Raw genomic sequence first — 24,254 nt, 5'->3', positions numbered from 1 at the left:
CTTTCCATATGCAAAAGCTTCCTGCCAATTTTGGGGAATACGAACAGAAGAAAGAGAGGAGACAAATGTACGAAATGATGGAGAAAGGGAGTCATAAGAGACTACATGAGAAATGGGGTGCTGGGTACAAGCCCGAATACCTTTACGATGAGCAATAGGTAAATCAGGAGATGAAGGAGAGGATATGTTACCTGGAGATCGATCTGGTTCCAGGGCTGACAACTGTGGTGGTGCTGGAGCTACAGTGGATGGAAGTTGTTTGTATTGGGAATGTCCCCTGTGATATGTTTTGAGATTAGAGTCGTTAATTTTCTTCTGAAATTCCCTAATGGTTTGTTGGACTGGAGTCACCTCCCCCTGAAGGGAATTATCACCAATAGGATTTTCAGCATCCTCTAAGTTCTCCCCTTGGGGAAAATCCGGTGGGGAAGTAGGAGAGGGGAGAGGGGAGGAAACAACAGTTGGTTGAGGGGTGGGTGAAATAGGTAGTTGGACTCGGGTCTGGGTCTGTATGGGAAGGTCAACCATCACATCTTCACCAAAAGTCTCCCCCTGAAGAGGTGTGGGGTGATAATAAGATAGAGTTTCATGAAAGACAACATCCATACTGGTGAAGGTGCGACGGGTAGGAGGATGGTAACACTTATATCCCTTTTGGGAAGGAGAGTAACCTAAAAAAATACACCGGGTCCCACGGGGTTCAAGCTTGCTCGGAGATCGGGTATCGCGAACATAACAGACACAACCAAACTCCTTTGGTGGGACAACAAAGGTGGAGGACCCCTGCAGTAATGAAGCAGGGGTGGCAGAGTCAAGGACTCGAGTAGGGAGCCTATTGATAAGATAGGCAGCAGTCAGGACAGCATCTCCCCAATATTGGGAAGGGACAGAATGGGCAAACATAAGAGCCCGAGTTACCTCAAGAAGGTGGCGGTTTTTTCTTTCAGCCACACCATTTTGGGCTGGGGTATCAACACAACTGGTCTGATGGAGTATTCCATGGGCAGCAAGGTACTGCTGAAACTGACCATCCATGTATTCTTTACCATTGTCACTACGCAATATCTTGAGAGTGGCAGTGTATTGGGTCTGAATCATTTTATGAAAATTTTGAAAACAAGAGAAAACTTCACTTTTGTTGTGCATTAAATATACCCATGTACACCTAGAATAACAATCAATGAAAGAAACAAACCAACGGTGGCCTTTAAGGGATGGTTTGCGGCTAGGCCCCCAAACATCAGAGTGAACAATATTAAAAGGAGAAGAGCTTCTTTTATTAGAAATAGAATAAGTAGAACGATGTTGTTTAGCCAAAACACAGGCTTCACAAAAAAAATCATCTTTATGACATTCTTTAGCTAATGCTGGAAATAAAAGGGATAATGTTCCTAAAGGGGGGTGACCTAGTCTATTATGCCATTGTTGAAGTTCAGAAGAAACTAACGCACTTTGAGGGATGGGAGAAGCCAAAGGCGGTGGTGAAGTAAGACTCCCAGTATCAAGCAGGTACAATCCACCATGCATCTTACCACATCCAATCGTCGCCCCCGTTGCCAGATCCTGAAACACACAGTGTGAAGGAAAAAAGGTTACTTTACAATTTAGGTCACGGGTAAGACTACTGATAGAAAGAAGATTAGTGGTAAATTTAGGAATATGTAAAACAGATGATAACTGTAAGGAAGGTGTGCAACTGATGGAGCCCTTTCCAGAGATAGAGGAGAGAGAGCCATCAGCTACTCGTACTTTGTCTTTACTAGATGTAGGAGAGTAACGAGTAAAGATACTAGAGGATCCAGTCATATGATCAGTGGCACCGGAGTCTATGATCCAGGGAGAGGAGACTACCGATGCACAGTGACCAACAAAAGAAATACCTGAGTGAGCTAAATTTGAACCTGGAGGAGTGGAAGAATTGGCAGGTGTTGTTGTAGCAGCGGAAGCCTGTAACATACGACGGAAAGCCTGAAGTTCATCCTTGGATAGTCCAGTGTCAGTAGGAGGGGTAGGAGTGACAGCTTTAGTATGATTAGCTTTGTTTTTTGATTTGCGAGCAGCACGTTTAGCCTCAAAGTTGGCTGGTTTGCCATGTATCTTCCAACAGGTGGCCTTGGTGTGCCACAATTTTCCACAATGCTCACATTTAATCTGTGTCTTCTCAAATTTAGAAGTATCAGCAACTGAAGGAGTAGAACCAGCCCCGGTCTGCAATGCTGATCGATCCGGAATTGTAGTATTGAGCATAGCAGTTCTTCGGCGATCTTCACTGTTAACCAAGGCATAAGACTGTTCCAATGTAGGGAAAGGGTCTTTGCCTAGAATCTGAACCCTAATTGGGTCGTATTCCACATTAAGTCCAGCCAAAAAATCATAAACCCTAATTTTGTCAATATGCTTTCTGTAGGCAGCAATGTCAGTGGCATTAGTGGGCTGATAATCAGAGTAATGATCAAGTTCTTGCCAATACTTGCGGAGTTCAGCATAGTATTGAGGGATTGATGAATCATTCTGCTTGGTGTCATGGATTTTCTTCCTTAATTCGTAGACCTGAGCATCATTCCCTACCTGTGAATAGGTGTCTTTAGCAGCCTTCCATATCTGGGCAGCAGTGTCTAGGAGAAGGTAGCCCGATGCAATTGAAGGATGCATAGAATGAATAAGGTATGACATGACCATGGAGTCAGTGGATAACCATTTAGTCTTGGCAGCTCCTTCTTCAGTAGGGATAGGAGTAGTGCTTGTAAGGTGTCCTGTGTAGCCACGGCCAGCAACTGTAAGGTAAGTGGATCTGGACCACATTAAATAGTTTGTCCCATCTAGTTTGGTGGGAGAAGCAAAAGGAAGATACTCTGGTCGAGAAGATCCATCATAGTCAGCTGAAGTGATGTCAGACATCATGTAAAGTTCCTTCAAAAATCAGAAAAAAACTGATGATGTAATAGGAAACCCTAATCTAGTAGAGCCCTGGGTTTTAAGGCTGTATGAGTTGCAGCCCTTAGAACTGGCTGAAACAAGGTTCGAGTGTCTTCCTTGTAGCAGAGAAAGTGTCCTCCAGACAGTGGCCCCTTCAGATGAGCCAATAAAAGCCCTGAATTGGAGAAGATTTAGGTCAGCAGGGACAGATCTGAATGCAAAATAATTGCAGATTTGGATCTGCTGTGGATTGAATTCAGATCTGCAGTTTGAATGCAAAAAATTGCAGCTTTGGATCTGCAGTTTGAAAACAATAGGGTGTAGATCAGAAGGTGCAGGAATCAATCTCCAAATAAAACCAGAAATCCAGCTCGATTAGGGCAGCAGCTTGATCTCCAAGGTTGGAGGAAACCTGCGGCAGGTTCAGATCACCCCAGTATTTGAATGATTTTCAGAGAGGTGTCATGGAGGGCAGCAGCTAATTCTTCATTGAATCACCTCAAAGATGCTGCCCTGCATGAAGTAGAGAGTCCGAGAGAGTTGGAGAAGAAGAGAACCAGAAGCCGAGAGTGTGTTGAAGATGGAAACTAGAAAAATCGAGGGGAAGCTGTTTTTCAGATCAGAGATGGCTCTGATACCATGTAGACAGCTCTGAATATGAATGCTTGAGTGATCAGAATCGATCACCCAGGCCCTTTATTTATAGTAATCTGAAGTACATGTAATTGAAGTAAAATTCCTCAGTCCTAATCCTACTAGGAATTCCTAGTACAACTAGGAATCCCAGAGTAGCACTCGGCTGAGGAGGAAAATACAATAAAACAGTGGAAAATAAAAAATAAAAGAAAGAAAAAGAGTAATCCTAACACAACTAGGACTGCAATCCTAACACAAACACAACTAGGACTGCAATCCTAGCACAACTAGGACTAGTTCCCCCAATCGGGTAACTAGCCTATCTCAATAGTGGTCAAAGGGTATAGTCACTTGTATGAGATTGACTATCAAGAGACATTTGCTCCTATGATTAAACATAATTTGATAAGAGTTATCTTTGTTGGATTATTTACATTTGATGTGTGCATCCATCAAACTTAATTTAATTTGATTAAATTAAATAATTGCATTTCATATTCATGTGCTTATTGTGATTATTTCGATAATGTGCAATTGCCCACTTTTACCGTTACTTGTTCACAACTATAGACATATTTAGGCACTCTATTTTAGGGTCGCCGCATTGTATATTTCCCTAATAGAGATTAGAATGTAAGTATGTATGTGGACACTTAATTGTGTTGAACATTGATCCATCGAAATTCCCGATTTGGTTTAGCGCCATTGTATTCACAAGGGGAATTTCTGGTAGTTTCTTTTCCCGTACCTGAGAGACACTTACTATTGCATTTATATTTCATGCAATTGTGGTGATCCAATGGTTGATGTCTATCGATAAGATTGACTACACAGCGGACCCTCGTTGTGTGGGGCATATGCATGAATGGAGGTGATTATCAATAGGGTTTCCTCACCCCGATAGGGTGAACATCCAAGTATAACATCTTGCACGAAGGAGGTTGATAACATTTGTAACTTTATGAGTGGTAGAGTAACCCAAGAAAATGCAGCGAAGTCTCTTGGAATCAAGCTTGCCTTGCACATGATGATTGTGTGCAAAAGCCACACAACCAAACACCTTGGGAGATACAGTAAAAGTAGAGGAACCCATGAGAAGATCCAGTGGGCGACGACCATCTAACATACGAGAGGGCAGCCGATTAATCAAGTATGCAGCCAAGAGAATAGCATCACCCCAAAAAACGTGAAGGTACAGACATGGTAAACAGCAGAGAGCGAGCTACCTCCATAAGATGGCAATTCATGCGTTCAACAACCCCATCCTGAGCCGGCGTGTCAACATAGCTGGTCTGGTGTATAATTCCATGATCACAGAGATATGACTGGAGATCACCAATCATATATTCTCGCTCATTATCTGTGTGGAGGATTTTAATCCTAGCATCGAACTGGGTTTGCACCATCTTATGGAAGGACTTGAAACAGTGAGAAACATCACTCTTCAGATGAATCAAGTAGATCCAAGTGGTGCGACTATAGCAATCAATAAATTAACAAACCATCGAAAACTAGAAACAGACATACATCGGGCGAGAACCCACACATCAGAATGAACAACACTAAAAGGAATTAAGCTTCTATTATTAGAAATAGGATAAGTATGTCTAGTTTGCTTTTGCTAAAGTGCAAGCATCACAAATAAAACCATTCAGATTACATTGTTTTAATAAAGCTGGAAAAAACTTAAATAAAGTCCCTAAAGGTGGATGACCCAACCGGCGATGCCACTTGTGAAGATCGGACAAAGCAAGTGTAGAAGCCTCAGGAAGAGAAGTAATTGTTGATGCTGAAGAAGAGCCCTCAAGCAAATATTGACCACGATCCATCCTACCACAACCAATTGTACTGCCTGTTGCTAGGTCCTGAAAAGCACAGTGGGATGGAAAGAAAGTTACCTTATAGTTTAAATCCCTAGTGAGGCTACTAATACATAACAGATTAGTAAAAAAGTTAGGGACATGTAAAACAGAGGAAAGAGAAATAGTAGGGGAACAATTAATGGATCCTTTTCCTGAAACAAAGTAGAGGGATCCATTAGCTATACAAACACTATTGTTACCTGACAATGAAGAATAGTGGGAAAAAAGAGAAAGTGATCCAATTATTTGATCGGTGGCCCCTGAGTCGATTATCTAGGGAAGGGAACAATGGCCACCAAAAGCAATACCTGAGGAAGGATGAGAGGAGTTGTGTGACTGAGGAAGAATAGTAGCAGAAGCAGCATTGACACTGGCACCAGGAGAGGTCACTGAAGAAGATGTCTCAAGCTTGGTTATCAAACGACGTAGGTGATGAAGCTCATCAGAAGAGAGAGGTGCATCAATGGATGTCTCATTAATAGTAGTATGATGGGCATGTTCGGACGACCTTGGCCACGACCACGAGAAGGAGGAGGCCAACCATGAAGTTTCCAACAATGATCCTTGGTATGATACTCCTTCCCACAATAATCACACTTTACGGGAGTCTTCTCAGAAGTCAGAAGTGGAACCATCATTCCCATGGGCAGGAGTTCCCTGGGTAGATATCCCACGGTAAGGAGTGCTAGGGTTGGTGTAAAGGGTAGTTCACTCCATTGGCATAGAGCAAACCATCACATTACGTCAACTATCCTCAGAAGCTACCAGAGTACAGGCCTTCTTGAGGGTAGGAAAGGGATCGTGAATGAGAACGTGTGCCCGGATTTGATCAAACTCCATATTCAAACCTGCTAGAAAGTGATAAACTCGGAGTTTATCTTCCCACTTGCGAAAGGAAACAATGTTAATATCACAGGTTGTAGTAAATCTCCCATAGAAGTCCAAAGTTTGCCAAAGACAGCATAAAGTATTGTAATATTTGAAGAGAGAGAGAGATCCTTTCTGTTGCAGATTGTGAATTTTGCGCATGAGTGCATAGCACTATTCATCATTGCCAACTTGAGAATAGGTATCCTTGGCAGCCTTCCAAATGTTGGCAGCTGATTCTAGAAGGAGATATCCTTGGGCGATCGTAGGATCAATAGGTTGAAGAAGGTAGGAGATTACTGAGCATTCATCGGTTTCCTATTTAATTTGAGCAGGGCCAGCAGCAGTAGGCTTCATAGAGTCTCTAATAAGATGGCTAGAAAGACCACGGGAACCCACAACTAGGGAGCAGGATCTCGACCACATCAAGTAATTACTGCCATCAAGTCTGATAGAATTTGAAGGGAACGAAGGGAAGTCAAGTTCACGTGACTGTTGGACAATTCCTTCCTGTCTGGCAGATGCATCGACTCATCTGACATGGCTGCTGATTGCTAGGAAGAAAATTGGGAAACACTCACCACATAAAATCTTCAAAAAGGAGAAGATTTAGTTAATGGGAAGGAAGAAAAAATCCGTTGGTGGGAGAAAAATATCACCACCAAGGGAAAAAGGGAAAAAAACCAAGGCGAAGAGGAAAAAGAAACTCCCGCAGCCTAAGAGGTAGTGGGTGGTGGTGAGAGAAGCCAAGAAGAGAAGGCGGAAGAGGTGTGGTGGTTGGCGGCGGTGAGAAAACCATGAGAGAGTGGTGGCGGTAGTGGATCGAGGGAGAAAGAGAGAGGTGGCGGTAGGTTTAGGATTTCGTGGAATGGAGGACACAAATACCAAAGACGATTCTTCTCCTATCTTTGATACGATGTTGGAATATTTGGGGAATTGAACTCATGTCAATGAGACACAAGCCCTCTCTTATTTATAATAAATGATAGGGAAGTACAAGTTATAATTATACCCTTAGGGCAATACAAGCTAAACCTTATTGGACAATTATACCCTTGTACCCAAATTACAACAAAGAGAAACCTTGGCCCATAGTTTAGTTGCACATGTTACTATACACTTTGTTCCAAGTTTGAGAGGTAGAGAGCGATTATCTTCTTCTTCCTTAAGAGAAAAGAGAACAAGGGAATTGTGGGGGCTCAAAGGAAACCTGTAGATGACAATTGTTGCACACGTGCTACAATCCTTTGGAGGAACATGCCATTAGTGCGTTCTAAGTAACTTTCTTCCCGAAATTGATTACGTTATCACATGTGTTCATTGATATCCTATCTCTACAAATTTTCGTAACGATATTCGCATCGTTTCACTTCCGCCACCGCTAACACTCTTATCATTGATGATCAATAGAGGCTGGCTATTGTATCAGCTTGTATGTGAAGAATGCTTTCTTTCGTGATGACTTTAAAGAGGAAATGTATATTGAAACTCTGACAGGCTTTAAGTTTCCTTCAGCTAAAGGGAAAGTGTGTCTTCTTAAAAGGCTCTATATGGCCTCAAGTAGTCCTTGAAGGCTTGGTTTGAGAGGTTTAGATAGGCCATTATGAAGAATGGGTATTCCAAGAGTCAAGATGACTGCGCTTTATTTACCCGATGGGGTAATGGTACTATAACAACCGTAATTGTCTATGTGGATGACATTGTGGTGACTGAAAATGATTGGGTTGAGATAACCAGACTGATATCTTACTTGGCTCAACAGTTTGAGATTAAAGTCCTTGGACCCTTGAAGTATTTTTGGGGGATTGAAGTGTCAAGGTCTAAGAAACAAGAATGTTGGGTTGCAAACTAGTAAACTCTCCTATTGAACAAAATTACAAGCTAGTAGAAGACTGCGGTTTATCCTTTATTGATGCAGGGAAGTACCAGAGACTAATGGGGAAGCTGATCTATTTCTCTTTGGCTTGCCCATTTATCACTTATGCAGTTGGGATGCTGAGTCTGTTTATGCAGGCCCCCAAGAGTGGACACTTAGATGTTGTTTGCATCCTTAGGTACTTGAAGTCTACTGCAAGAGAAGGGCTATTATATGTTAGGCATAACCATTCGAGGAAAGAAGGCAAACTGATGCCGATTGGGCTGGTTTAGTTTCTGACCGGCGGTCTACATCAGGCTATTGTACATTTGTAGGTGGTAACCTGGTCACATGGAGGAGCAAAAAACAGCTTGTTCTGGCCTGATCAAGTGCAGAGGCAGAATTAAGAGCTATGGCTCATGGAGTATGTGAACTCCTATGGCTGAGAAGGTTGGTCCAAGAATTGGGGTTTGATACTAAGGCACTTAAGTGACTCTATTGTGATAACAAGGCTGCTCTAAGTATAGCGCACAATCCTGTGCAACATGACCAGACAAAGCACATTGAGGTGGATCGACAATTCATTAAAGAAAAGATTGATGCTGGCCACATATGCACCCCCTTTGTGAGGACAGGTGACTAGTTGGCTGATATTTTCACCAAAAGGGCTCATCTCTCATCAGTTCAGTACCCTTTTGTGCAAGCTGAGAATGTATGACATTTATTCTACAGCTTGAGGAGGAGTGTTAGAGTTCATTTAATAAGGGTACTTTGGGTACTGGGCTATTATGTTGTAATGTGTTTCCTTTTCTATCTTTTGCCTCCCTTTGCTATCTCATATTAGCATGGGGGGTAAGGATGTAATTTCCCTTGGTAGTAAATTTTATCAATATCGGGGGGAGAAGTAAATTCTCTCCCACAATATTCTACTGCCATCTCTCTCTCTCTTCTTCATCTTCTTCTCCTCCAACCTTCTACTCTCATCTCCTCTCTTGCCCTCGTGTTCTCTTGCAACCGTCAGATTCTAATTGTTGTTGTTGACGATGATGATGAGACAAATCTCTCCACATGCTGTGGTTTTCTACAATGTGGAGGTTGATTTGGTAGTATTGACTGTTGAATAGGTGGAGTGCTCTCAAATGTGCAGTTTCATGGCTCATTTGAACCATGTGGCCAATCATGAGCCAGACTCTTCCCCTTATATTTTTAGTGGTCCAAATCCCCCCTCAAAATATAACTTTTCAAGAAATTTTCAATCCATGATTCTATGCAGCAAAGTCCAATTGCGACGTTATTGGACAAATGAGTGGTGGATGACGTGGAGAACATATCCACAAAGTTTGAATGCTAATGGAACAATTTGGTGTAAAAGTATGACCTATGGCATAAACTGTCATCATCATCATTAATTCATTATTAGTTTCAATGGGGGAAATGTCATGAATCATGTTGTTTTATAATCTAATAGAGCTAAAAGATATTCAGGTCTAATATTCTTTTGTTTGTGTCCTTGTGCTCTGTGCTTGTTGCAGGTGATGTTTACAACTTATTTGCCTTTCCTTCGGAGTGTAATTTCTCTGGTGTGAAGTTCAGTCTTGACCTGGCAAAGATTGTGAAGAACGATGTTAAGCGAGTTCTGGGAAGCTCACCACATAGCAAGTATAAAAATTCATGGCTTCAATGCATATTTATACATTTATTGTAATTTGTGAATATAATTGTTTTGTTTATATGTTTTTCCACTCTCAAAATCATTCACAGTCCAATGACAGAATTCCGAGAAATATCTTCACAGCTTCCTATTTATGAAGTCAATTTGCTAAATTAGTGTGACCAATTTTCTTCACTGATACTTCCACTTTTTACTGTAATAGTTATATATTTAAGGTCTTCAAGAGCATTTGTTGTTCTGATGGCTTGTTTCTGACAGCACATCTTTCCTAGTCCAGCATTTTCCTTTGCCAAAGAACACTGTTCTCAGACATGAGCAGTTATTTCATTGTTTCTTTGCTGATAACTGAACTCCTTATGTGGTGACAAAGATCCTAAAAGCTGGTCTTTAAGTTCTGAGTTCAAAATAGTAACAGTGAACAAGAGGAAGTAAGATGGGGGAAGTAGGAAGAGGAGGAGGAGGAGAAGAAGAAGGATATGTTGAATGCTTGTGGAGAGAATCAATTTCTCTCCCTTATATTGGCTTATTTGCTTATCGCATGAGGAATTACATAAATACCTCCATACTAACATAAGATAGCCTAAGGAGGTAAAAGGTAAAAATACAATACAAGATAATAGCAAAGTATCCTAAATACCCTTATTACATGAACTCTTAACACTCCCCCTCAAGCTGGAAAATAAATGTCACACATGCCCAGCTTGCTCAATAGGGTACTGAACTGTTGAGAGTTGATCCCTTTGGTGAAGATATTAGCCAATTGGTCGTCAGTCTTCACAAAAGGAGTACAGATGTAGCCAGAGTCAATTTTCTCTTTAACGAAATGCCGATCCACCTCAATGTGTTTTGTCTAGTCATGTAGCACAAGATTGTGAGCTATACTTATAGTAGCCTAGTTATCAAAATCAAGCCGCATAGATCTCTCAGTATCAAACCTCAACTCTTGGACCAACCTTTTAGACCATAGAAGTTCACATACTCCATGAGACATGGTTCTAAATTCTGCCTCTGCACTTGATCTAGCGACAGCAGGCTGTTTTTTGCTTCTCCATGTAATCAGGTTACCACAACATGGTTCATGCTTCTCCATGTAACTAGGTTATCTTCACAATCAGCATCAGTGTAGCCTTCAATTTTAAATGATTGTGTCTGGTGTACAATTGCCCTTTTCATGTGGTAGACTTCAAGTATCTAAGGATGCAATACACAACATCTAATTGCCCACTCTCGGGAACATGCATAAACTGCCTCACTACCCCAACAATCACATGTGTACTATTTCTTAACATTGGTGCTGTAACCTTGTTCATTTTGGTAATGTAGTAGATGAATTTATTTGTATTTTTCTCTAAAGCAAGTAAGCGATGTCTATCATTTTTATGTTGTGTCTTCATTCATCTTTTCTTGTTTGAGAAGCAGGGGGCACTGGATGGTCTTGGTTGATGCTGCAAAAGGATGTGCCACAGCACCACCAGATCTGTCTAGGTTTCCGGTGGATTTTCTTGCTGTTTCATTCTATAAGGTGACATATTTGGTTACACTTTCCATTTTCCTCCATATAAAGGCCACTAGCTGTGGCCTTTGGATTGGCATATATTCCAAGTTTGGTTCTTGTGCAGATTTTTGGCTATCCATCTGGGCTTGGTGCTCTCATTGTTCGATCTGGTACGATATGATATTTCCTATACACAATAAATTCCCCTTATTTTGAATGTTTACTTATCTTATGCTCATGCATTTGTTATTAATGAAAAAATGGTACTTTTGCAATTGTTTTGGTGGCTTTTCCAAAATTATGTGCACTTCAATGTTCTAACCTGTGATTCTGTATATGTAATTTGTAATATAGACTTTACAGCTTGCATTCTGTTCCCCATGCACCACAGTTCAACATTGTTTAGATTGGCATTGATCTATCCTTCTGGCTGGGTGATGGTTTGACCAGTTTATTCATCTATCTGGCATAGTTATCATGGCGTCTAGGTGACCCAAGGCGTTGGAGAGGGTCAAAAAATAAAGGAGAGACCAATTAGACGAACAAGGTGTCCAAGGCACCTACCTAGGCGACCAAAGACCCCAAATCGACCAAGGCACATGGTCACCTAGGCGATGCCTTGACAACTATGTATCTGGTCCTTGTTTAATAAGTTTGACAACTATCCTACCATTGTGCTGATTATTTTAATTATATTTTGAGACATAAGGTTAGATTTATTTTGATTTTATCGGCTTTCTTGGTCTTTGTTAAGTTTTGAAACAATTTTCTTTTCCTAATATACAGAAAAGAAAAAACTTCAAAGAGCTTCATATTAGCTCCGTTTTTGCTTAAATGAGATCTAGAATTTCTTCTTTTTTTTTTTCCCGAATATTACCTGGGATCCGGGCCAGCCCCTAGAATTTTATTATTGTCAAAACTCGGAAAAAGAATACAAGGAGGGACGTACCGCCTTACCCCAACCCAAGGAGCATAACTCTCAACAAAAATTGTTCCCAAACCCAAACCAAACAAGAACATGAAGAACTTTACATTACTTTCTGAAGACTGGTAAACCAGCCCTGTCTTCCCGAAGATCTCCCTTGTATTCTTTTCCTTGATGTAGAATTAGGTATGCTCTATAGATATTTTCCATCAATAATGATTAAGCCTGTTTAGGGAGTCGTATTCCTTGTTTCTTCTCTCCTTTTCTTTTAAAATGTCAGTTTTTGTCCAAAAGATAATGTTTTGAGGATATGATAGGATGCAGACTGGATTGGATGGCCTGCAGGTGATGGGACCCCAAAGGAAAAGATAAGGGAAATCTCGGAGAAGGGGATTTTCAAATCTGTGGCTGATAAAAGATCAGATCAGATCTAGAACCAATGGCCAGATTTGGAAATTTTGATTGACAATATATTTTTTTGGATGAATAAAATATTCATTACCAAAGGAAGAGAGGAAGAGGGGAGGGAACAAACAAAACAATAGACAACTTACAAGACCCTGCCTTTACAGAGGGAGAGAGGCAAGGGCCTGACAAGAGAAGGGGCAAGACCCTAATAGACTACAAATGGTCTAATGCAGGGAGATGGCCCAACAAGAAGGCGCCATAGATAACATAGATCTAACAACAAATAAGAAGACAGCCAAATCTGGACCAAGCAGACTATCTTGAGAGATTGCGCTCGAAACCTCAAACCAGAAAATATAGATAGCCGCAATAGATGTAGGCTTGCCTACCATATCACAACAAAATGACCCAGCAAAAGACATGACCACAGATATCAAACAAAGGCCAAAACTAATGTGAGACTAGATTGCCTAGTCCCAAATAACCCACAAAATCAAAATAACAACTAGGACAGAATTAGAAGGTTAGGGTTTTCAGCCAAACCAGCCTGTCGAATGTCTCCAGATTCAGATCAAATGGAGATAATGTTGCAGAGAAGCTGCACTCCAAATTCTAGTCAATTCTGATGGTGGGAGGCTGAGATATGAAGGTATTCCCAAATTAGATGGTTCAGAAATATCTTGCAAACCAGCACTGCACTTGGGCTCCAAGAAGGATCCAGTGTAGGTCTTGTGAGATGGAGTTCTGCTGCAAGTTTGACGTGATTTCGATGGACAGAAGTGGAGTTATGATAGGGGAATGAAAATAGAAAGTTATGGCTATGGAACAATCCAGCCAACAGAATAGGCCAGAACTGGGATCGAATTGAGTGGTAGGTGGTGTGGTTCTATGCTCCGAAATCCAGAAGCTTTTGATGAAGGGTTATGAAGATATTCAACTCAGATGTTGCAGCAGCAAGGCAACTCGCAGGAACAGCAACAGTCTCCAATCGAATGGAAGTGGCAGTAGCAGCCTTTGGTATTAACTGAGGGTGGATTCTGATATTCTGGTTGAGTTCTTAATGAATTGTTGCAGTCACAAACAGTAGCAGCAGTACTAATGGAGATCGAGTAGAACAGGGAGAAAATAAGAGAAGAAGATAGAAGAAAGTGGGTAGGGGAATGGCTTTCTCAGCCTAGGTCTCTCACCTACAGCTATCCCAGCTGTTGGAACAAGGATATTCTCCCATAATTGATGGCTAGCATGGCCTGAAATTCTGTTCTTCAAATTCTGTTCCTTCCTTTCAATAGGGGGCCTATTAATAGCTTAGGCAAGTTTACAATAAAAATAGAGACTTTCTAAAATAGAAACAAATCTGAAAATAGAAAATAGGGAAATAGGGAACTACTAAAACCTAACTAAAATTAGAAACTACTAAGGCTTTATAATACAGCCAACATGCAAGGAACAAAATTAGAAACTAGCAAATTTAGTGATTACTAAAGGCTGCAATCATGAAAATAGAAACTAAGGTGTAGCAATCCGAGTTGACTGGTCAAGGGAAAAGGCTGTCAAAATCGTGGAGCATCTTTGGGCAGCTTCTAGGAGTCCTGCTGGACTGGCTCGAGCTGGTCCAGTTCTGGCCCAAAAAGGACCTGGTTTGACGGGCCAGCTGGGTCTGGTTCTTCTGCTTCTTCTTCTGGCCAGGATCTACATAAAAAACCACCCTCCTGCGAGGCAGCAGAAGATAGCATGCTGGATCCTGAGGGGATATCGAACCTTCATCCTGGTTGGTCAAGGGAAAAAAAACCTCGAGAAGTCCAGATGATCCCCTGATACATCAAGCAGGGAGGGATGGAACCGGCAAGAGCCTCTCAGGGCTGAGCAGGGATAAGGAGGGGAGCTTATATGACGCCGGTTATAAAAATGAAGCGGGGTACGATGGATGATCGTTGTCAGGAAGGGGGGTTGTTGAACAGTGGAAGGCTGGCTGAGGTGTGGCGGGAAGGGAGAGAGAGCATAGTGGTCTGAGGAGAGGATGTGATGGAGCAGTCTGTCGCACAGAGGATCACAGGGTTGGAGGATAAGGTGTCAGGAGGGAATGATGACTCATTTGGGTAAAGAGAGTCTTTGCGGTGGGGTGGGTTTAGAGGGATATGACATGAGTCCGTGGGACAGTGATAGGAGTGGGATGGATTAATGCTTTGATCCTGAGGTTTGGCTGATTGCTGGCCTGAGGCCATTGATGGGTTTTGCAAAGAGGTCAGGGGATGGATGGAGGATGGGGAGGCACGACTGGAGGTGGGTAGACTGGTGGATGGCTGGGAAGAGAAGAAGTCTGAAGCAGAGATGGGGCAGGGGGTGGAGGGAAGATGGACAAGGCGAAGTGGCAGGAGAGCTGGGTGAGAACAAAGGATCATTGGTTGTGTGAGTCGGGTTGCTCTGAATTGATTCCAAGTCCTCAATCACTAAGGGGGTGCCCAGCGGGAGGTGGGGTGATTTTGGTCCAGCCCAGGAGGGGAGGCATAGGTGGCTACGGAGAGAATTGGCCCAGAAGAGGAGAGGCAAGGATGGGCCGGAGGAGAGGACCCAACTGTCCCAATCTTGACTCTCATCATTGATTAACAGAATTTAATGTATGGATTATCCGAAAAAATTGGAAATATTGAGAAAGTAGAAGGAGAAAATAAAGGGGAAAGTAGGTTATCAATATGATCTCAGATTCTTAGAATGGAGAGAAAATAGGAAAGAAAAAGAGAGGAAGAGGGTGCATCGCTTAGAAGAAAATTTAGGAAAAATGAAGTGGCGAGAGGAGGGAAATCTTACCATGGGGGAGGAGAGAGAAGAAAGATAGAATATCCTACAGAATAGAATTGAGCAGCCACATTGGCCACTTGGCAGCTTTGGTAACCCAAAAAAATTAATCCCCATTAATTATTCTTTGTAGACAACCTCCTTGTAGAACCCCTATTTCTACATCAGTATGCGTAATCTAAAGCTCTAGTTTATTGTTTGCTTTCTTTGAAGTTTACTTAGATAACTGTCTTCTGGATTCATCGGTTGATGCTTTCAACGAATGCCTCGAAGACATTGGTATAGATGATTTGAGATGGTCTGGCTTGAAGTTCCCTTGGCACAATAGAAGGACTGGCCTTTCCATAATTGCCTATAAGCTTGATAGAATTTTGGTGAATGAAGCTTGGCTTAGTATTTGACTATTTTCCCCTCCTCCCATGCATTTTTTGGCACTCCAAGTATCTCTGATCATAGCCCCATCACTGTTTACATTCAGCCTTATTTCTCCTTTGGCCCTAAACCCTTTTAGTACTCCCACAGTCCCACCCCTCTTTCCATAATATTGTTGCCGAAGCATGGGCTAAATCTGTCCCCCTCCATCTCTCCCCTCTCATCTCCTTTGTCCAGAAACTTCAAAATGTCAAGTGTGCTCCCAAGAGGTGGAACTCTTCCACTTTTGGCAATATCTCTTCTCTTGTCTCTGATTGCAAGGCTAAGTTGTCTGATCTCCAAAATCGCCTTCTATCTGACATTCACAATGTCTCTTTGGTTGTAAAAGAAAAAGCTACCTCCATTTATCTCCAGTCCCTTTTGGCCCAAGAGGAAAGCTTCCTTTGCCAGAAATCCCATATTAAATGGTTAGAACTTAGGGATTCAAACTTTGTCTACTTTCATAGATCTTTAAAGGCCAAAACCAACATCAATTCTATTGTCTCCCTCAAGTCCCCTAATGCCCCCCTCTCACTGCTGTGGATGAGATCAAATCTGCTGCAGTGGTTTATTTCATGCGGGTTTTTTTGTCCCGCTCTCCCTGCTTCCCTAATCCCATCTTTGATGGTCTCCTCAACAAGTCCATTCCCTCTTCCCTTATTGTCTCTCTTCAATCCATCATCAGAAATCCCTCTCTGCAATTCACTCTCACAAGGCAAACCGAGCTCCAAGCCCTGATGGGTTTAGTATGGGATTTTTTTCTGCTTGCTGGGATATCATCAACGTAGACCTTATCCGTGCCCTTCAAAGCTTCTTCTTTAATCCCTCCCTTGACCTAAGGGATCAACCACTTTTTTCCTACCTCATCTAAAAAAAAGTGGGCGCTCCTCTATGTCCGATTTTTGGCCCATCACCCTCTGCAACCTCGTCCACAAATTCATTGCAAATGTCTTGGCCAATCACCATAAGTTGGTTGTTGATTCTCTTGTTAGTGAAAACCAATCAGCTTTGTTCCTGGTCTTTGCATTTCTGACAACATTCTCCTCTGTCATGAGATTGTGAGAGGCTTCGACAAAAAAAATATTCCCCTGCTGCCCTCTTGGAAGTAGACATCTATATGGCTTTTGACTCCTTGAGATGGGACTTTTTAGTAAATGTCATGACTAAGATGTCCTTCCCCCCCATCTTCATCAATTGTATTTATTATTGCATTTCCTCCTCCCACTTCTCTGTCCTTGTCAACAGTAGTCTCGCAGGGTATTTTGCGTCCTATACTGGTATCCGTCAAGGCTGCCCCCCCTCCCTCTACCTCTTCACCTTAGCCCTTGAAGCCTTATCTAGAAGCATCCAATCTTGCATGAACCAGAATCTTATTTTCTCCCTTCCCAAATGTAAGGCCTTAAACCTCTCTCACCTTGCCTTTGCCGATGACCTTATGCTCTTCTTCAAGGCCGACTCCCCTTCAGTTCAGTCTGCTTTGTCTTGTTTAAGGGCATTTAAGGATATGTCGGGTCTCCGTATAAACCTTTCAAAGTCCCTCCTTTTCTTGTTGGGGGTTTTTGAAGAGCTCAAGTCTACCTTGAAAGAGTTGTCAGATTTCACCATTGGGAGTCTTCCAATCTAGTACCTAGGGTTGCCTTTGATCCTCTCCATATTAAATGAACACAACTATACCCCTATGCTTGATCTAATGCGTAAGAGGCTCCAACTATGAAAGGGTAAGTTATTATCCTTTGTAGGACGTCTTGAGCTGATCAGATCGGTTCTTCCGCCCACTTATCTCTATTGGTCAGACGTCTTTGGTATTCCTCAGGTTGTTATTGCAAAGCATGACGCTCCTCATGTGCTCGTTTCTTTGGAAGGGTTCAGAGTGCTCTAGATTTCTTCACTCAACCTCGTATGCCGCTTTTGTCTCCCTAAAGTTGGAGGAGGTTAGGGACTTAATGAATCAAGGATGTCAACTCTACAGGTGTCTCAAGTTGATTTGGGCATTAACCTCCAAGTAGAAGAGTATTTGGGTCGACTGGGTCTATTCCAGACATCTCCGAAATGACTCTATATGGATGGTTCCTCTTCCCTCTGAAGTTTCTTGGGTCTGGAGAAAAATTTTGATGCTTGGACCCTTGGCTCAAGATTCTATTATCTCCTTGATTGATTGATGGTGCCTCCACCAGACTATGGTCAGATTACTGGCACTCTTGGGTATCTTCTTTCATTTGGTGGGTAACAGAATTGTTCATAGATTGGGCTCTCACTGACTTGTCTTAGTCTCAGATCTTTCCATCAGATTTGGGGCTCCATCTCTTTTGATATGAGAAGCAAATTATCTGCGATGCCTCTTCGATGTATAGATTCTTCTAGGAATAGACATATTGTATCTTCTTGGAATCTCCCCCTCTAGCTCCTTTGAGGGTGTGCTGTAATTTTCTTTTGTCTCCCCTTCTTGTATCTTGTTTCCCCTTTGCCCCCCCCTCTTTTTGGTAATGATTTTTTTATTCACCCATTTTTTTTCCCTTAGATTTACTTTTTATCGTTAATGATATCTAACTTAATGATAGTTCATCTTGTTCTGAACTTTTATTTACTAATGTAAAACTGCAGAAGCTGCGGAGTTGCTAAAGAAGAAGTACTTCGGTGGAGGTGTGTAACTTACTTTACTTTCAGGCGTTTTGTTTATATCCGATACTCTAACTATTTGTGTTCTCTAGTGAATTTATTTTATTTTATTTTGGTCCAGGCACTGTAGCTGCCTGCATTGCTGACATTGACTTTGTTAGGAGGAGGAAAGGTATTGAGGAATCATTTGAGGATGGCACACAATCGTTCCTGAGCATAGCTGCTATCCATTATGGGTTCAGAATAATAAATTCTTTGACCGTATCTGCTATAGCCCGGTATGTCATCACTGCAAATGTTAAGTCAATAAAAACAGTAATAGAAGGGAAGAAATCTAAGAAATCTGATGCACATTTGTCATATAAACTTGAATTAATGAGTTTGTAATTTTAGAATTCTTGTCATTCTATTTTTTTGTGCAAAACCAATATTTGATCATAGTTTCCAAATTTCAAGCTTGCACTTAGAATGGACTAAAAGAGGCTGGATTTTTTGGCCACTAGGAGTTAAAAATGACTTTTTTTTGATATGTTATTGTGTCATCTCACTCATCTCTAGCATTTCGATTATTTGTTTTCTACCTATTCATTAAACCATCTTGATGTCATGATAACAATGATTGAATTTATAATCCCCAAAGACCTACACCATATTTACACTTCTTTTTCCCTCATGACTATGCCCAGGTTGGATCATTGGAAACATCTTGTACAATGCAAATTTGTTTTGATGCAGCATTTTAAATATGTTTTGACTTTTGTGTTAAGTCTGAATGTGTATGTTATCCTATCCCTCCATGTGGTTCTGCTATCTGGCCAACCTTTAAAATGGGGGGGGGGTTATTGTTGGCATCCAGAAAACATGTGCATGTTCCCCAGACTTTGTTCTATTCTTGTGGTAAGATTCAGGCTAAATGCAGTTCACCATGTACCAAAATAAAGCCTCTTTTTAGGCTGTTTGGCCAGAAAAAGTCAGTACTTGAGATCTGCTAATACTTGGGGAAACTATCAAGAATGGGGCATAGAATTATGTTTAGATATGTAATTTGAGATGTGGTCAATCCGGATGGTCCAACAGTCTAAATGGCTAAATCATCCCTCGACAAGGCTCAAATACTGGGCCTTCCTTGTCCCCTTGGCACAAGTTAGTTTGGTTCAAGAGCCACATCCGTTGTCCCAGCTTCACGGTTGGGTGGACATTCTCCAACTGTCTCCCAACGCAGTCTTTTTCATTAATCGTCAGATTCCTGTCCCTCCTTCCTGCTGCCTCTATTGGAATGGTTCGAAAGATGTGGGCCATCTCTTTTTTTTGCTTCCCATTTTCCTCTTCTATTTGGAAAGGGCTCTTGGCAAAATGTTGGCCGAGGAGATGTAGGATTCTTCCAATAGTGAGGGAATGGACCTAGGTGGATATGTCCTATTTCTGGCTCGTCTCTCTGTGATGTGGTGGGTAAGCTCGCCTTTGGTGCTGCTATTAACCTTATATGGATGGAGCGTAATCTCAGGAAATTGTCATCTAGTTCCAGAACCTTCCAACAGATCTGGGACTCCCATCTCTTCTGAAGTCAAAAGCAAGTCTATGGTCACCTCCCGATGTGTTGATTCCCCAAGGAACAGGCATATTGTTGTGTCGTGGGACTGCCTCTCTCCCTTCTGCAGCACTTTGCCTCCTCTCACTAAGGATTGGGCTTTGTTTTGTTTGTATTGTTTGCCCTGTATTGTTTTTTCTTCTTCCCCTTTTTTTCTCCTTTCCCTTTTGGAAATGAATTTTTTATTCACACACAAAAAAAAGGGCTTTCGACCGAGGTCTATTAAACCAAGGACCATTACATGGCTTCATGCCATAGTTTGACATAACCATCTTATTATTCAAGGCTGGTCTTATTTACATAGAAGCGTGTATTGTTTTTAATGCTGTTAAGTTCAATTGTAAATTTCCATCGTGTGAATGGCTGACATTTACTGTCTCTTAATTTTTGAAGGCATACAGCTTCTCTTTCCACTTATCTGAGGAAAACGCTTTTGTCCTTGAGGCACGCTAATGGAGCTAGTGTTTGCACACTCTATGGAAGAGATGGCCCAAAGGTTTGTTTTGTTTTAAAAATTTTACTGTTGATTTTTTCCCCTACTTTTTTTCTTTACTTCATGAATTTTATTAGAAATGACCACGGATGGTGGATGTAATTTTATTAAAATATAAAAAGAGAAGAATCTTGTATCAATGGTTTACTTCAAGCCGAAGATTATCGATTGATCTTTGATTAAACATTATAGACTTTGGTTTTAATAAAGGCATTGACGGGCTGCAAGATTATAGGCTGATCAGCTTCACATGTAGTATGTACAGAATTTGTCCCAAGCGTTGTTGATGATGCAGCAAATTCTCCATCATATTATATCATTGCAGCAGGGGCTCTTGCATGGGGTAGGCTATTTCTAGATGAAGTTCTTGTAGCAAATGAGATTGTGGGGCCAAAATAGGAAAGGACATCCTATGATGTTTTTTTTGGATGAATAAAAAATTCATTACCAAAGGAAAGAGAAGGAAGGAGGGAACAAACAATACAACAAACAACTAACAAGACCCTGCCCTACAGAGGGAGGGACGCAAAGGCCAGCAAAAGAGAAGGGGCAAGACCCCAAGAAACTACAAACAAACTATTTCAATGCATCAAGCTGGGGCCAAAGCTAAGAATGAACTAACAACAAATAAGGAGACCCAAATCTGAGCACAACCTAGGATGTTATGTGAGGTTGGCATGGAGAAAGGATATAATCATGTGAATTGAGATTTCTTTGAGTACGTGTTTGGCAGAATGGAAGAGTCAGTTAGAGGATCAGTATGAGCCCATCCGATTCACAGGGAAGAGTCGTTTTCACCATGCCACCCAAGCTCTTGACTACGGGGAACGTTCCCCTCGTAGAGGCTAAGGTCCACATTGTTGGTTCAGACTTCAGAATAGATGAGGAGGATAGTATGGACGTACACATTACAAGCTTGTCTGGCACACTTGGAGGCCTGACTTTGGAGGAGAGTAGTGGATTTGGTGGGTATGGATAGACAGGACAGTGGCATGTACTCTCATTTACCACAGAGAGCTCCAGTTCCGAGTATGGTGGGTATGACCAGTATACTGATTCTTCTTCATTCTCCATTGCGTATAATATCACAGGGTGGATCCTCTTTTGTGGTCATCTTCTCTCACCTAGCCCCCAACCATATCAGTTTGGTCCACCAAGTAGCTATGGTGGGTGATGTGGGTCAACATTTGCATCATCGTCCCAGCCCAGTGATCTATATCCTAGGTTCAGTTACCTAGAGTATGTTGACAATGACACCTATAGCACTGTTGTATTGGACTTCGAGCGTTTCTTTAGGCATACCATGACATGGCTATCATTTGTGATAACAATCGGAGGAACAGTCCCATTGACAGCAACAATCTTCTAGTGGTTTTGAGTCTTCCTGGAACTCTATATGGTACTGACATAGGAGTATGGGTGTCAATAATTGTACTTATTAAGTGTTTACAATGACACTTTCTGACACTGGTGTACGATGAAATGATTTTTTTTTAAAATTCTTGATGCATATTTCAATTGCTTTTATCGAATGTTGTATTTTTGAATGCTAAATTATGTGTAAAATAGGTAATATGAGACAAAGGATATAATAGGTTACAACATACAGTAGCTACCTAGCCAAACTACCATTTTTTAGTTTGTGTATTTTTTTAAATATAATGGTTTGGATATATGTATTCATCTTCATGCTTAATTAGGCTTGCCCTGAAGTTTCAAGGAAAATTCAACTGTTTGACCACATAAATTCACATTTTAGTTTTTTTTGCCCAAATCTGTGAATTTTGACGGAAAGTTCGCAATTTTGTGAAACTGTGGTCGAAATCGAATTTTTGAACCTTGCTCTCCACTCCATTCAGGGGTTCATCAGATGCACCTGTCTCTAATGGTGAACCCAGAAAGGACAACATGGACACTGCAGAGGTTGTTCCATGATTCAAGTGAGGCTAAAAGACTATCAGATTTGCAATTAATCAACGTAAATAATGTAGATGCTACTTAGTTTAAAAGTTTTTTACTCCTAGTTCCACTTGGAGTGAGCTGCCAGCACTTAATACTTGTCCTTAGAGCTATGTTCATTTGTCTGGAGGCCAAAAGAAAAGAAAAAGAGGAAAAGAAATTGATCATAGGACAAGGTAGAGCTTTCCTACAATGGGATATTTTTGTAAAAACATCCAAACGAAAAGATTTTAGACTTTTTTGTAAATACTTTTTTAAACCATTCGCCTGTCAGTCACAAGAGGATGAATGCAACTGTCACTGTTCTACTGTGACATTGTTGACAGGTGACGGTTAAGGTAACTCTAACTCTCATAAGGGTGGCTCAAATGGCAGTGATTGTCATCTGTTTGTACCAGGAGGGTTAAATTGGGAGGGGCTAGATCTTAGTTGGTCTGTTTCCAGTGAGAATGAAGAGAATAAACAGGCTGTGTTGGCAATTGCGAAGCCAATTTTCTCCCAAAATGTGGAAGTCTTGTTGTTTTGGCCAGATTTCGCCCACCAGGAAAGCAGCAAATGTTTGGAAAACCTTGTTCTTTGAGCATTCCATTTTCTGGCCAGCTGAACATACAAATTCTCAGAATTTTATGTGGGTCCTAAATATTTCCTCTTGAAACTCCTCTGCTGGAATGTGGCCGAATGAACACAGCCTAGAGGTGAACAAGTGCCTAGCACACTTGGTAGCTTGTGGTGTGTAAAAGCCCATTGTTACCAGGAGGTCTTGGGTTCAAGCCTCTTGGGTCACACCTTCCCTCCCCCTTAGAATAGAATAGAGTAGGACCTATCCAAAATAACTATTGCTATGCTGGGATGGACTCAAAAGCTAAATTTAGAGAAGAACTAAGTAACTAACGATGATGGTGGATGCTCTGTTTCTACAACAACTAATGCCCTAGTTTCTTGTAGTCTTCTTTCTTTCCTTCTTTTGGAGAAATGACCATGGTACTAAATCTCGTTTCATTTCGGTGTTTCGGTCTGACCGAAATTTCCGAGATACCAAAATTTCGTCGAAATATGGTGTTTTTCTGTGGGTGTAAAATGCCAAAATGACCGAGATTTCCGAAATTTTCGAAACGAGATTACCGAAATTACCAAGATTTCCGAAATTTCTGAAATGAGATGACCGAAATTTCCGAAATATTCGAAATATTGCATGTGACACTTTTAGTGACTTTTTCAATATCTCGTGATATATCGTGAGTCCACGATATTTCGTCAATATCCCACGAGATATCGTCGAAATATGGTATTTTTCCATTTTGGATTGGTATCGTATCTCGGACAGCTTGAGATATACGAAATTTGGCGAAATATCGCCGAAATTTCGCAAGATTTTGAACTATGGAAATGACACTTGTATCCGCTGCATCACTGAAGAAACATTACTGTTTCAGTTTCTATATTTATGTGGTATACAGGTTAACTATTTGATGTTTCTATTGCAAGTTGATGAATTATTTATGTGATGATCAAGATCTAGTAAGTAGTAACCATATTTTAGTGTATTCATATTTTATGACTTTCTGCTCAAATAAGGCATTTTAAAAATTTTATTTTTACTTTTATTCCTGATTTTTTTTTGGACGAATAAAAAGTTCATTAACCAAAGGAAAGAAAAGGGGGGGGGGAGGGAATTACACGCACGAGCCTATAACTTAGCCTTGCCTAGTCAGGGCAAGGGCATACAAAAAAAGGGAAGATCCCCAACAAAAATAGCGC

At 41.3% G+C, this 24,254-nt stretch overlaps 1 protein-coding gene across 4 annotated transcripts in view; it reads left to right on the top strand.

Moving 5' to 3' along the window:
- Positions 1–24,254, top strand: part of LOC122639954 (molybdenum cofactor sulfurase) — a 127,705-nt gene that overhangs the window by 12,608 nt on the left and 90,843 nt on the right. For 3 of the 4 annotated variants that reach the window (XM_043833014.1, XM_043833015.1, XM_043833012.1), the window contains exons 6-11: positions 9,669–9,795; positions 11,225–11,330; positions 11,428–11,473; positions 18,442–18,480; positions 18,578–18,734; positions 20,438–20,540. In XM_043833014.1, the coding sequence (XP_043688949.1) occupies positions 9,669–9,795; positions 11,225–11,330; positions 11,428–11,473; positions 18,442–18,480; positions 18,578–18,734; positions 20,438–20,540 (578 nt within the window). The remainder of the gene's footprint in view (positions 1–9,668; positions 9,796–11,224; positions 11,331–11,427; positions 11,474–18,441; positions 18,481–18,577; positions 18,735–20,437; positions 20,541–24,254) is intronic. The other variant, XM_043833013.1, reaches the window with a different exon arrangement.

Source organism: Telopea speciosissima, chromosome 9 (assembly GCF_018873765.1).
Source record: "Telopea speciosissima isolate NSW1024214 ecotype Mountain lineage chromosome 9, Tspe_v1, whole genome shotgun sequence".
NCBI classification, from domain to species: Eukaryota; Viridiplantae; Streptophyta; class Magnoliopsida; order Proteales; family Proteaceae; genus Telopea; species Telopea speciosissima.
The sequence above is the reverse complement of the archived record's forward strand: the minus strand, read 5'-3'. Positions and strand labels throughout refer to the sequence as shown.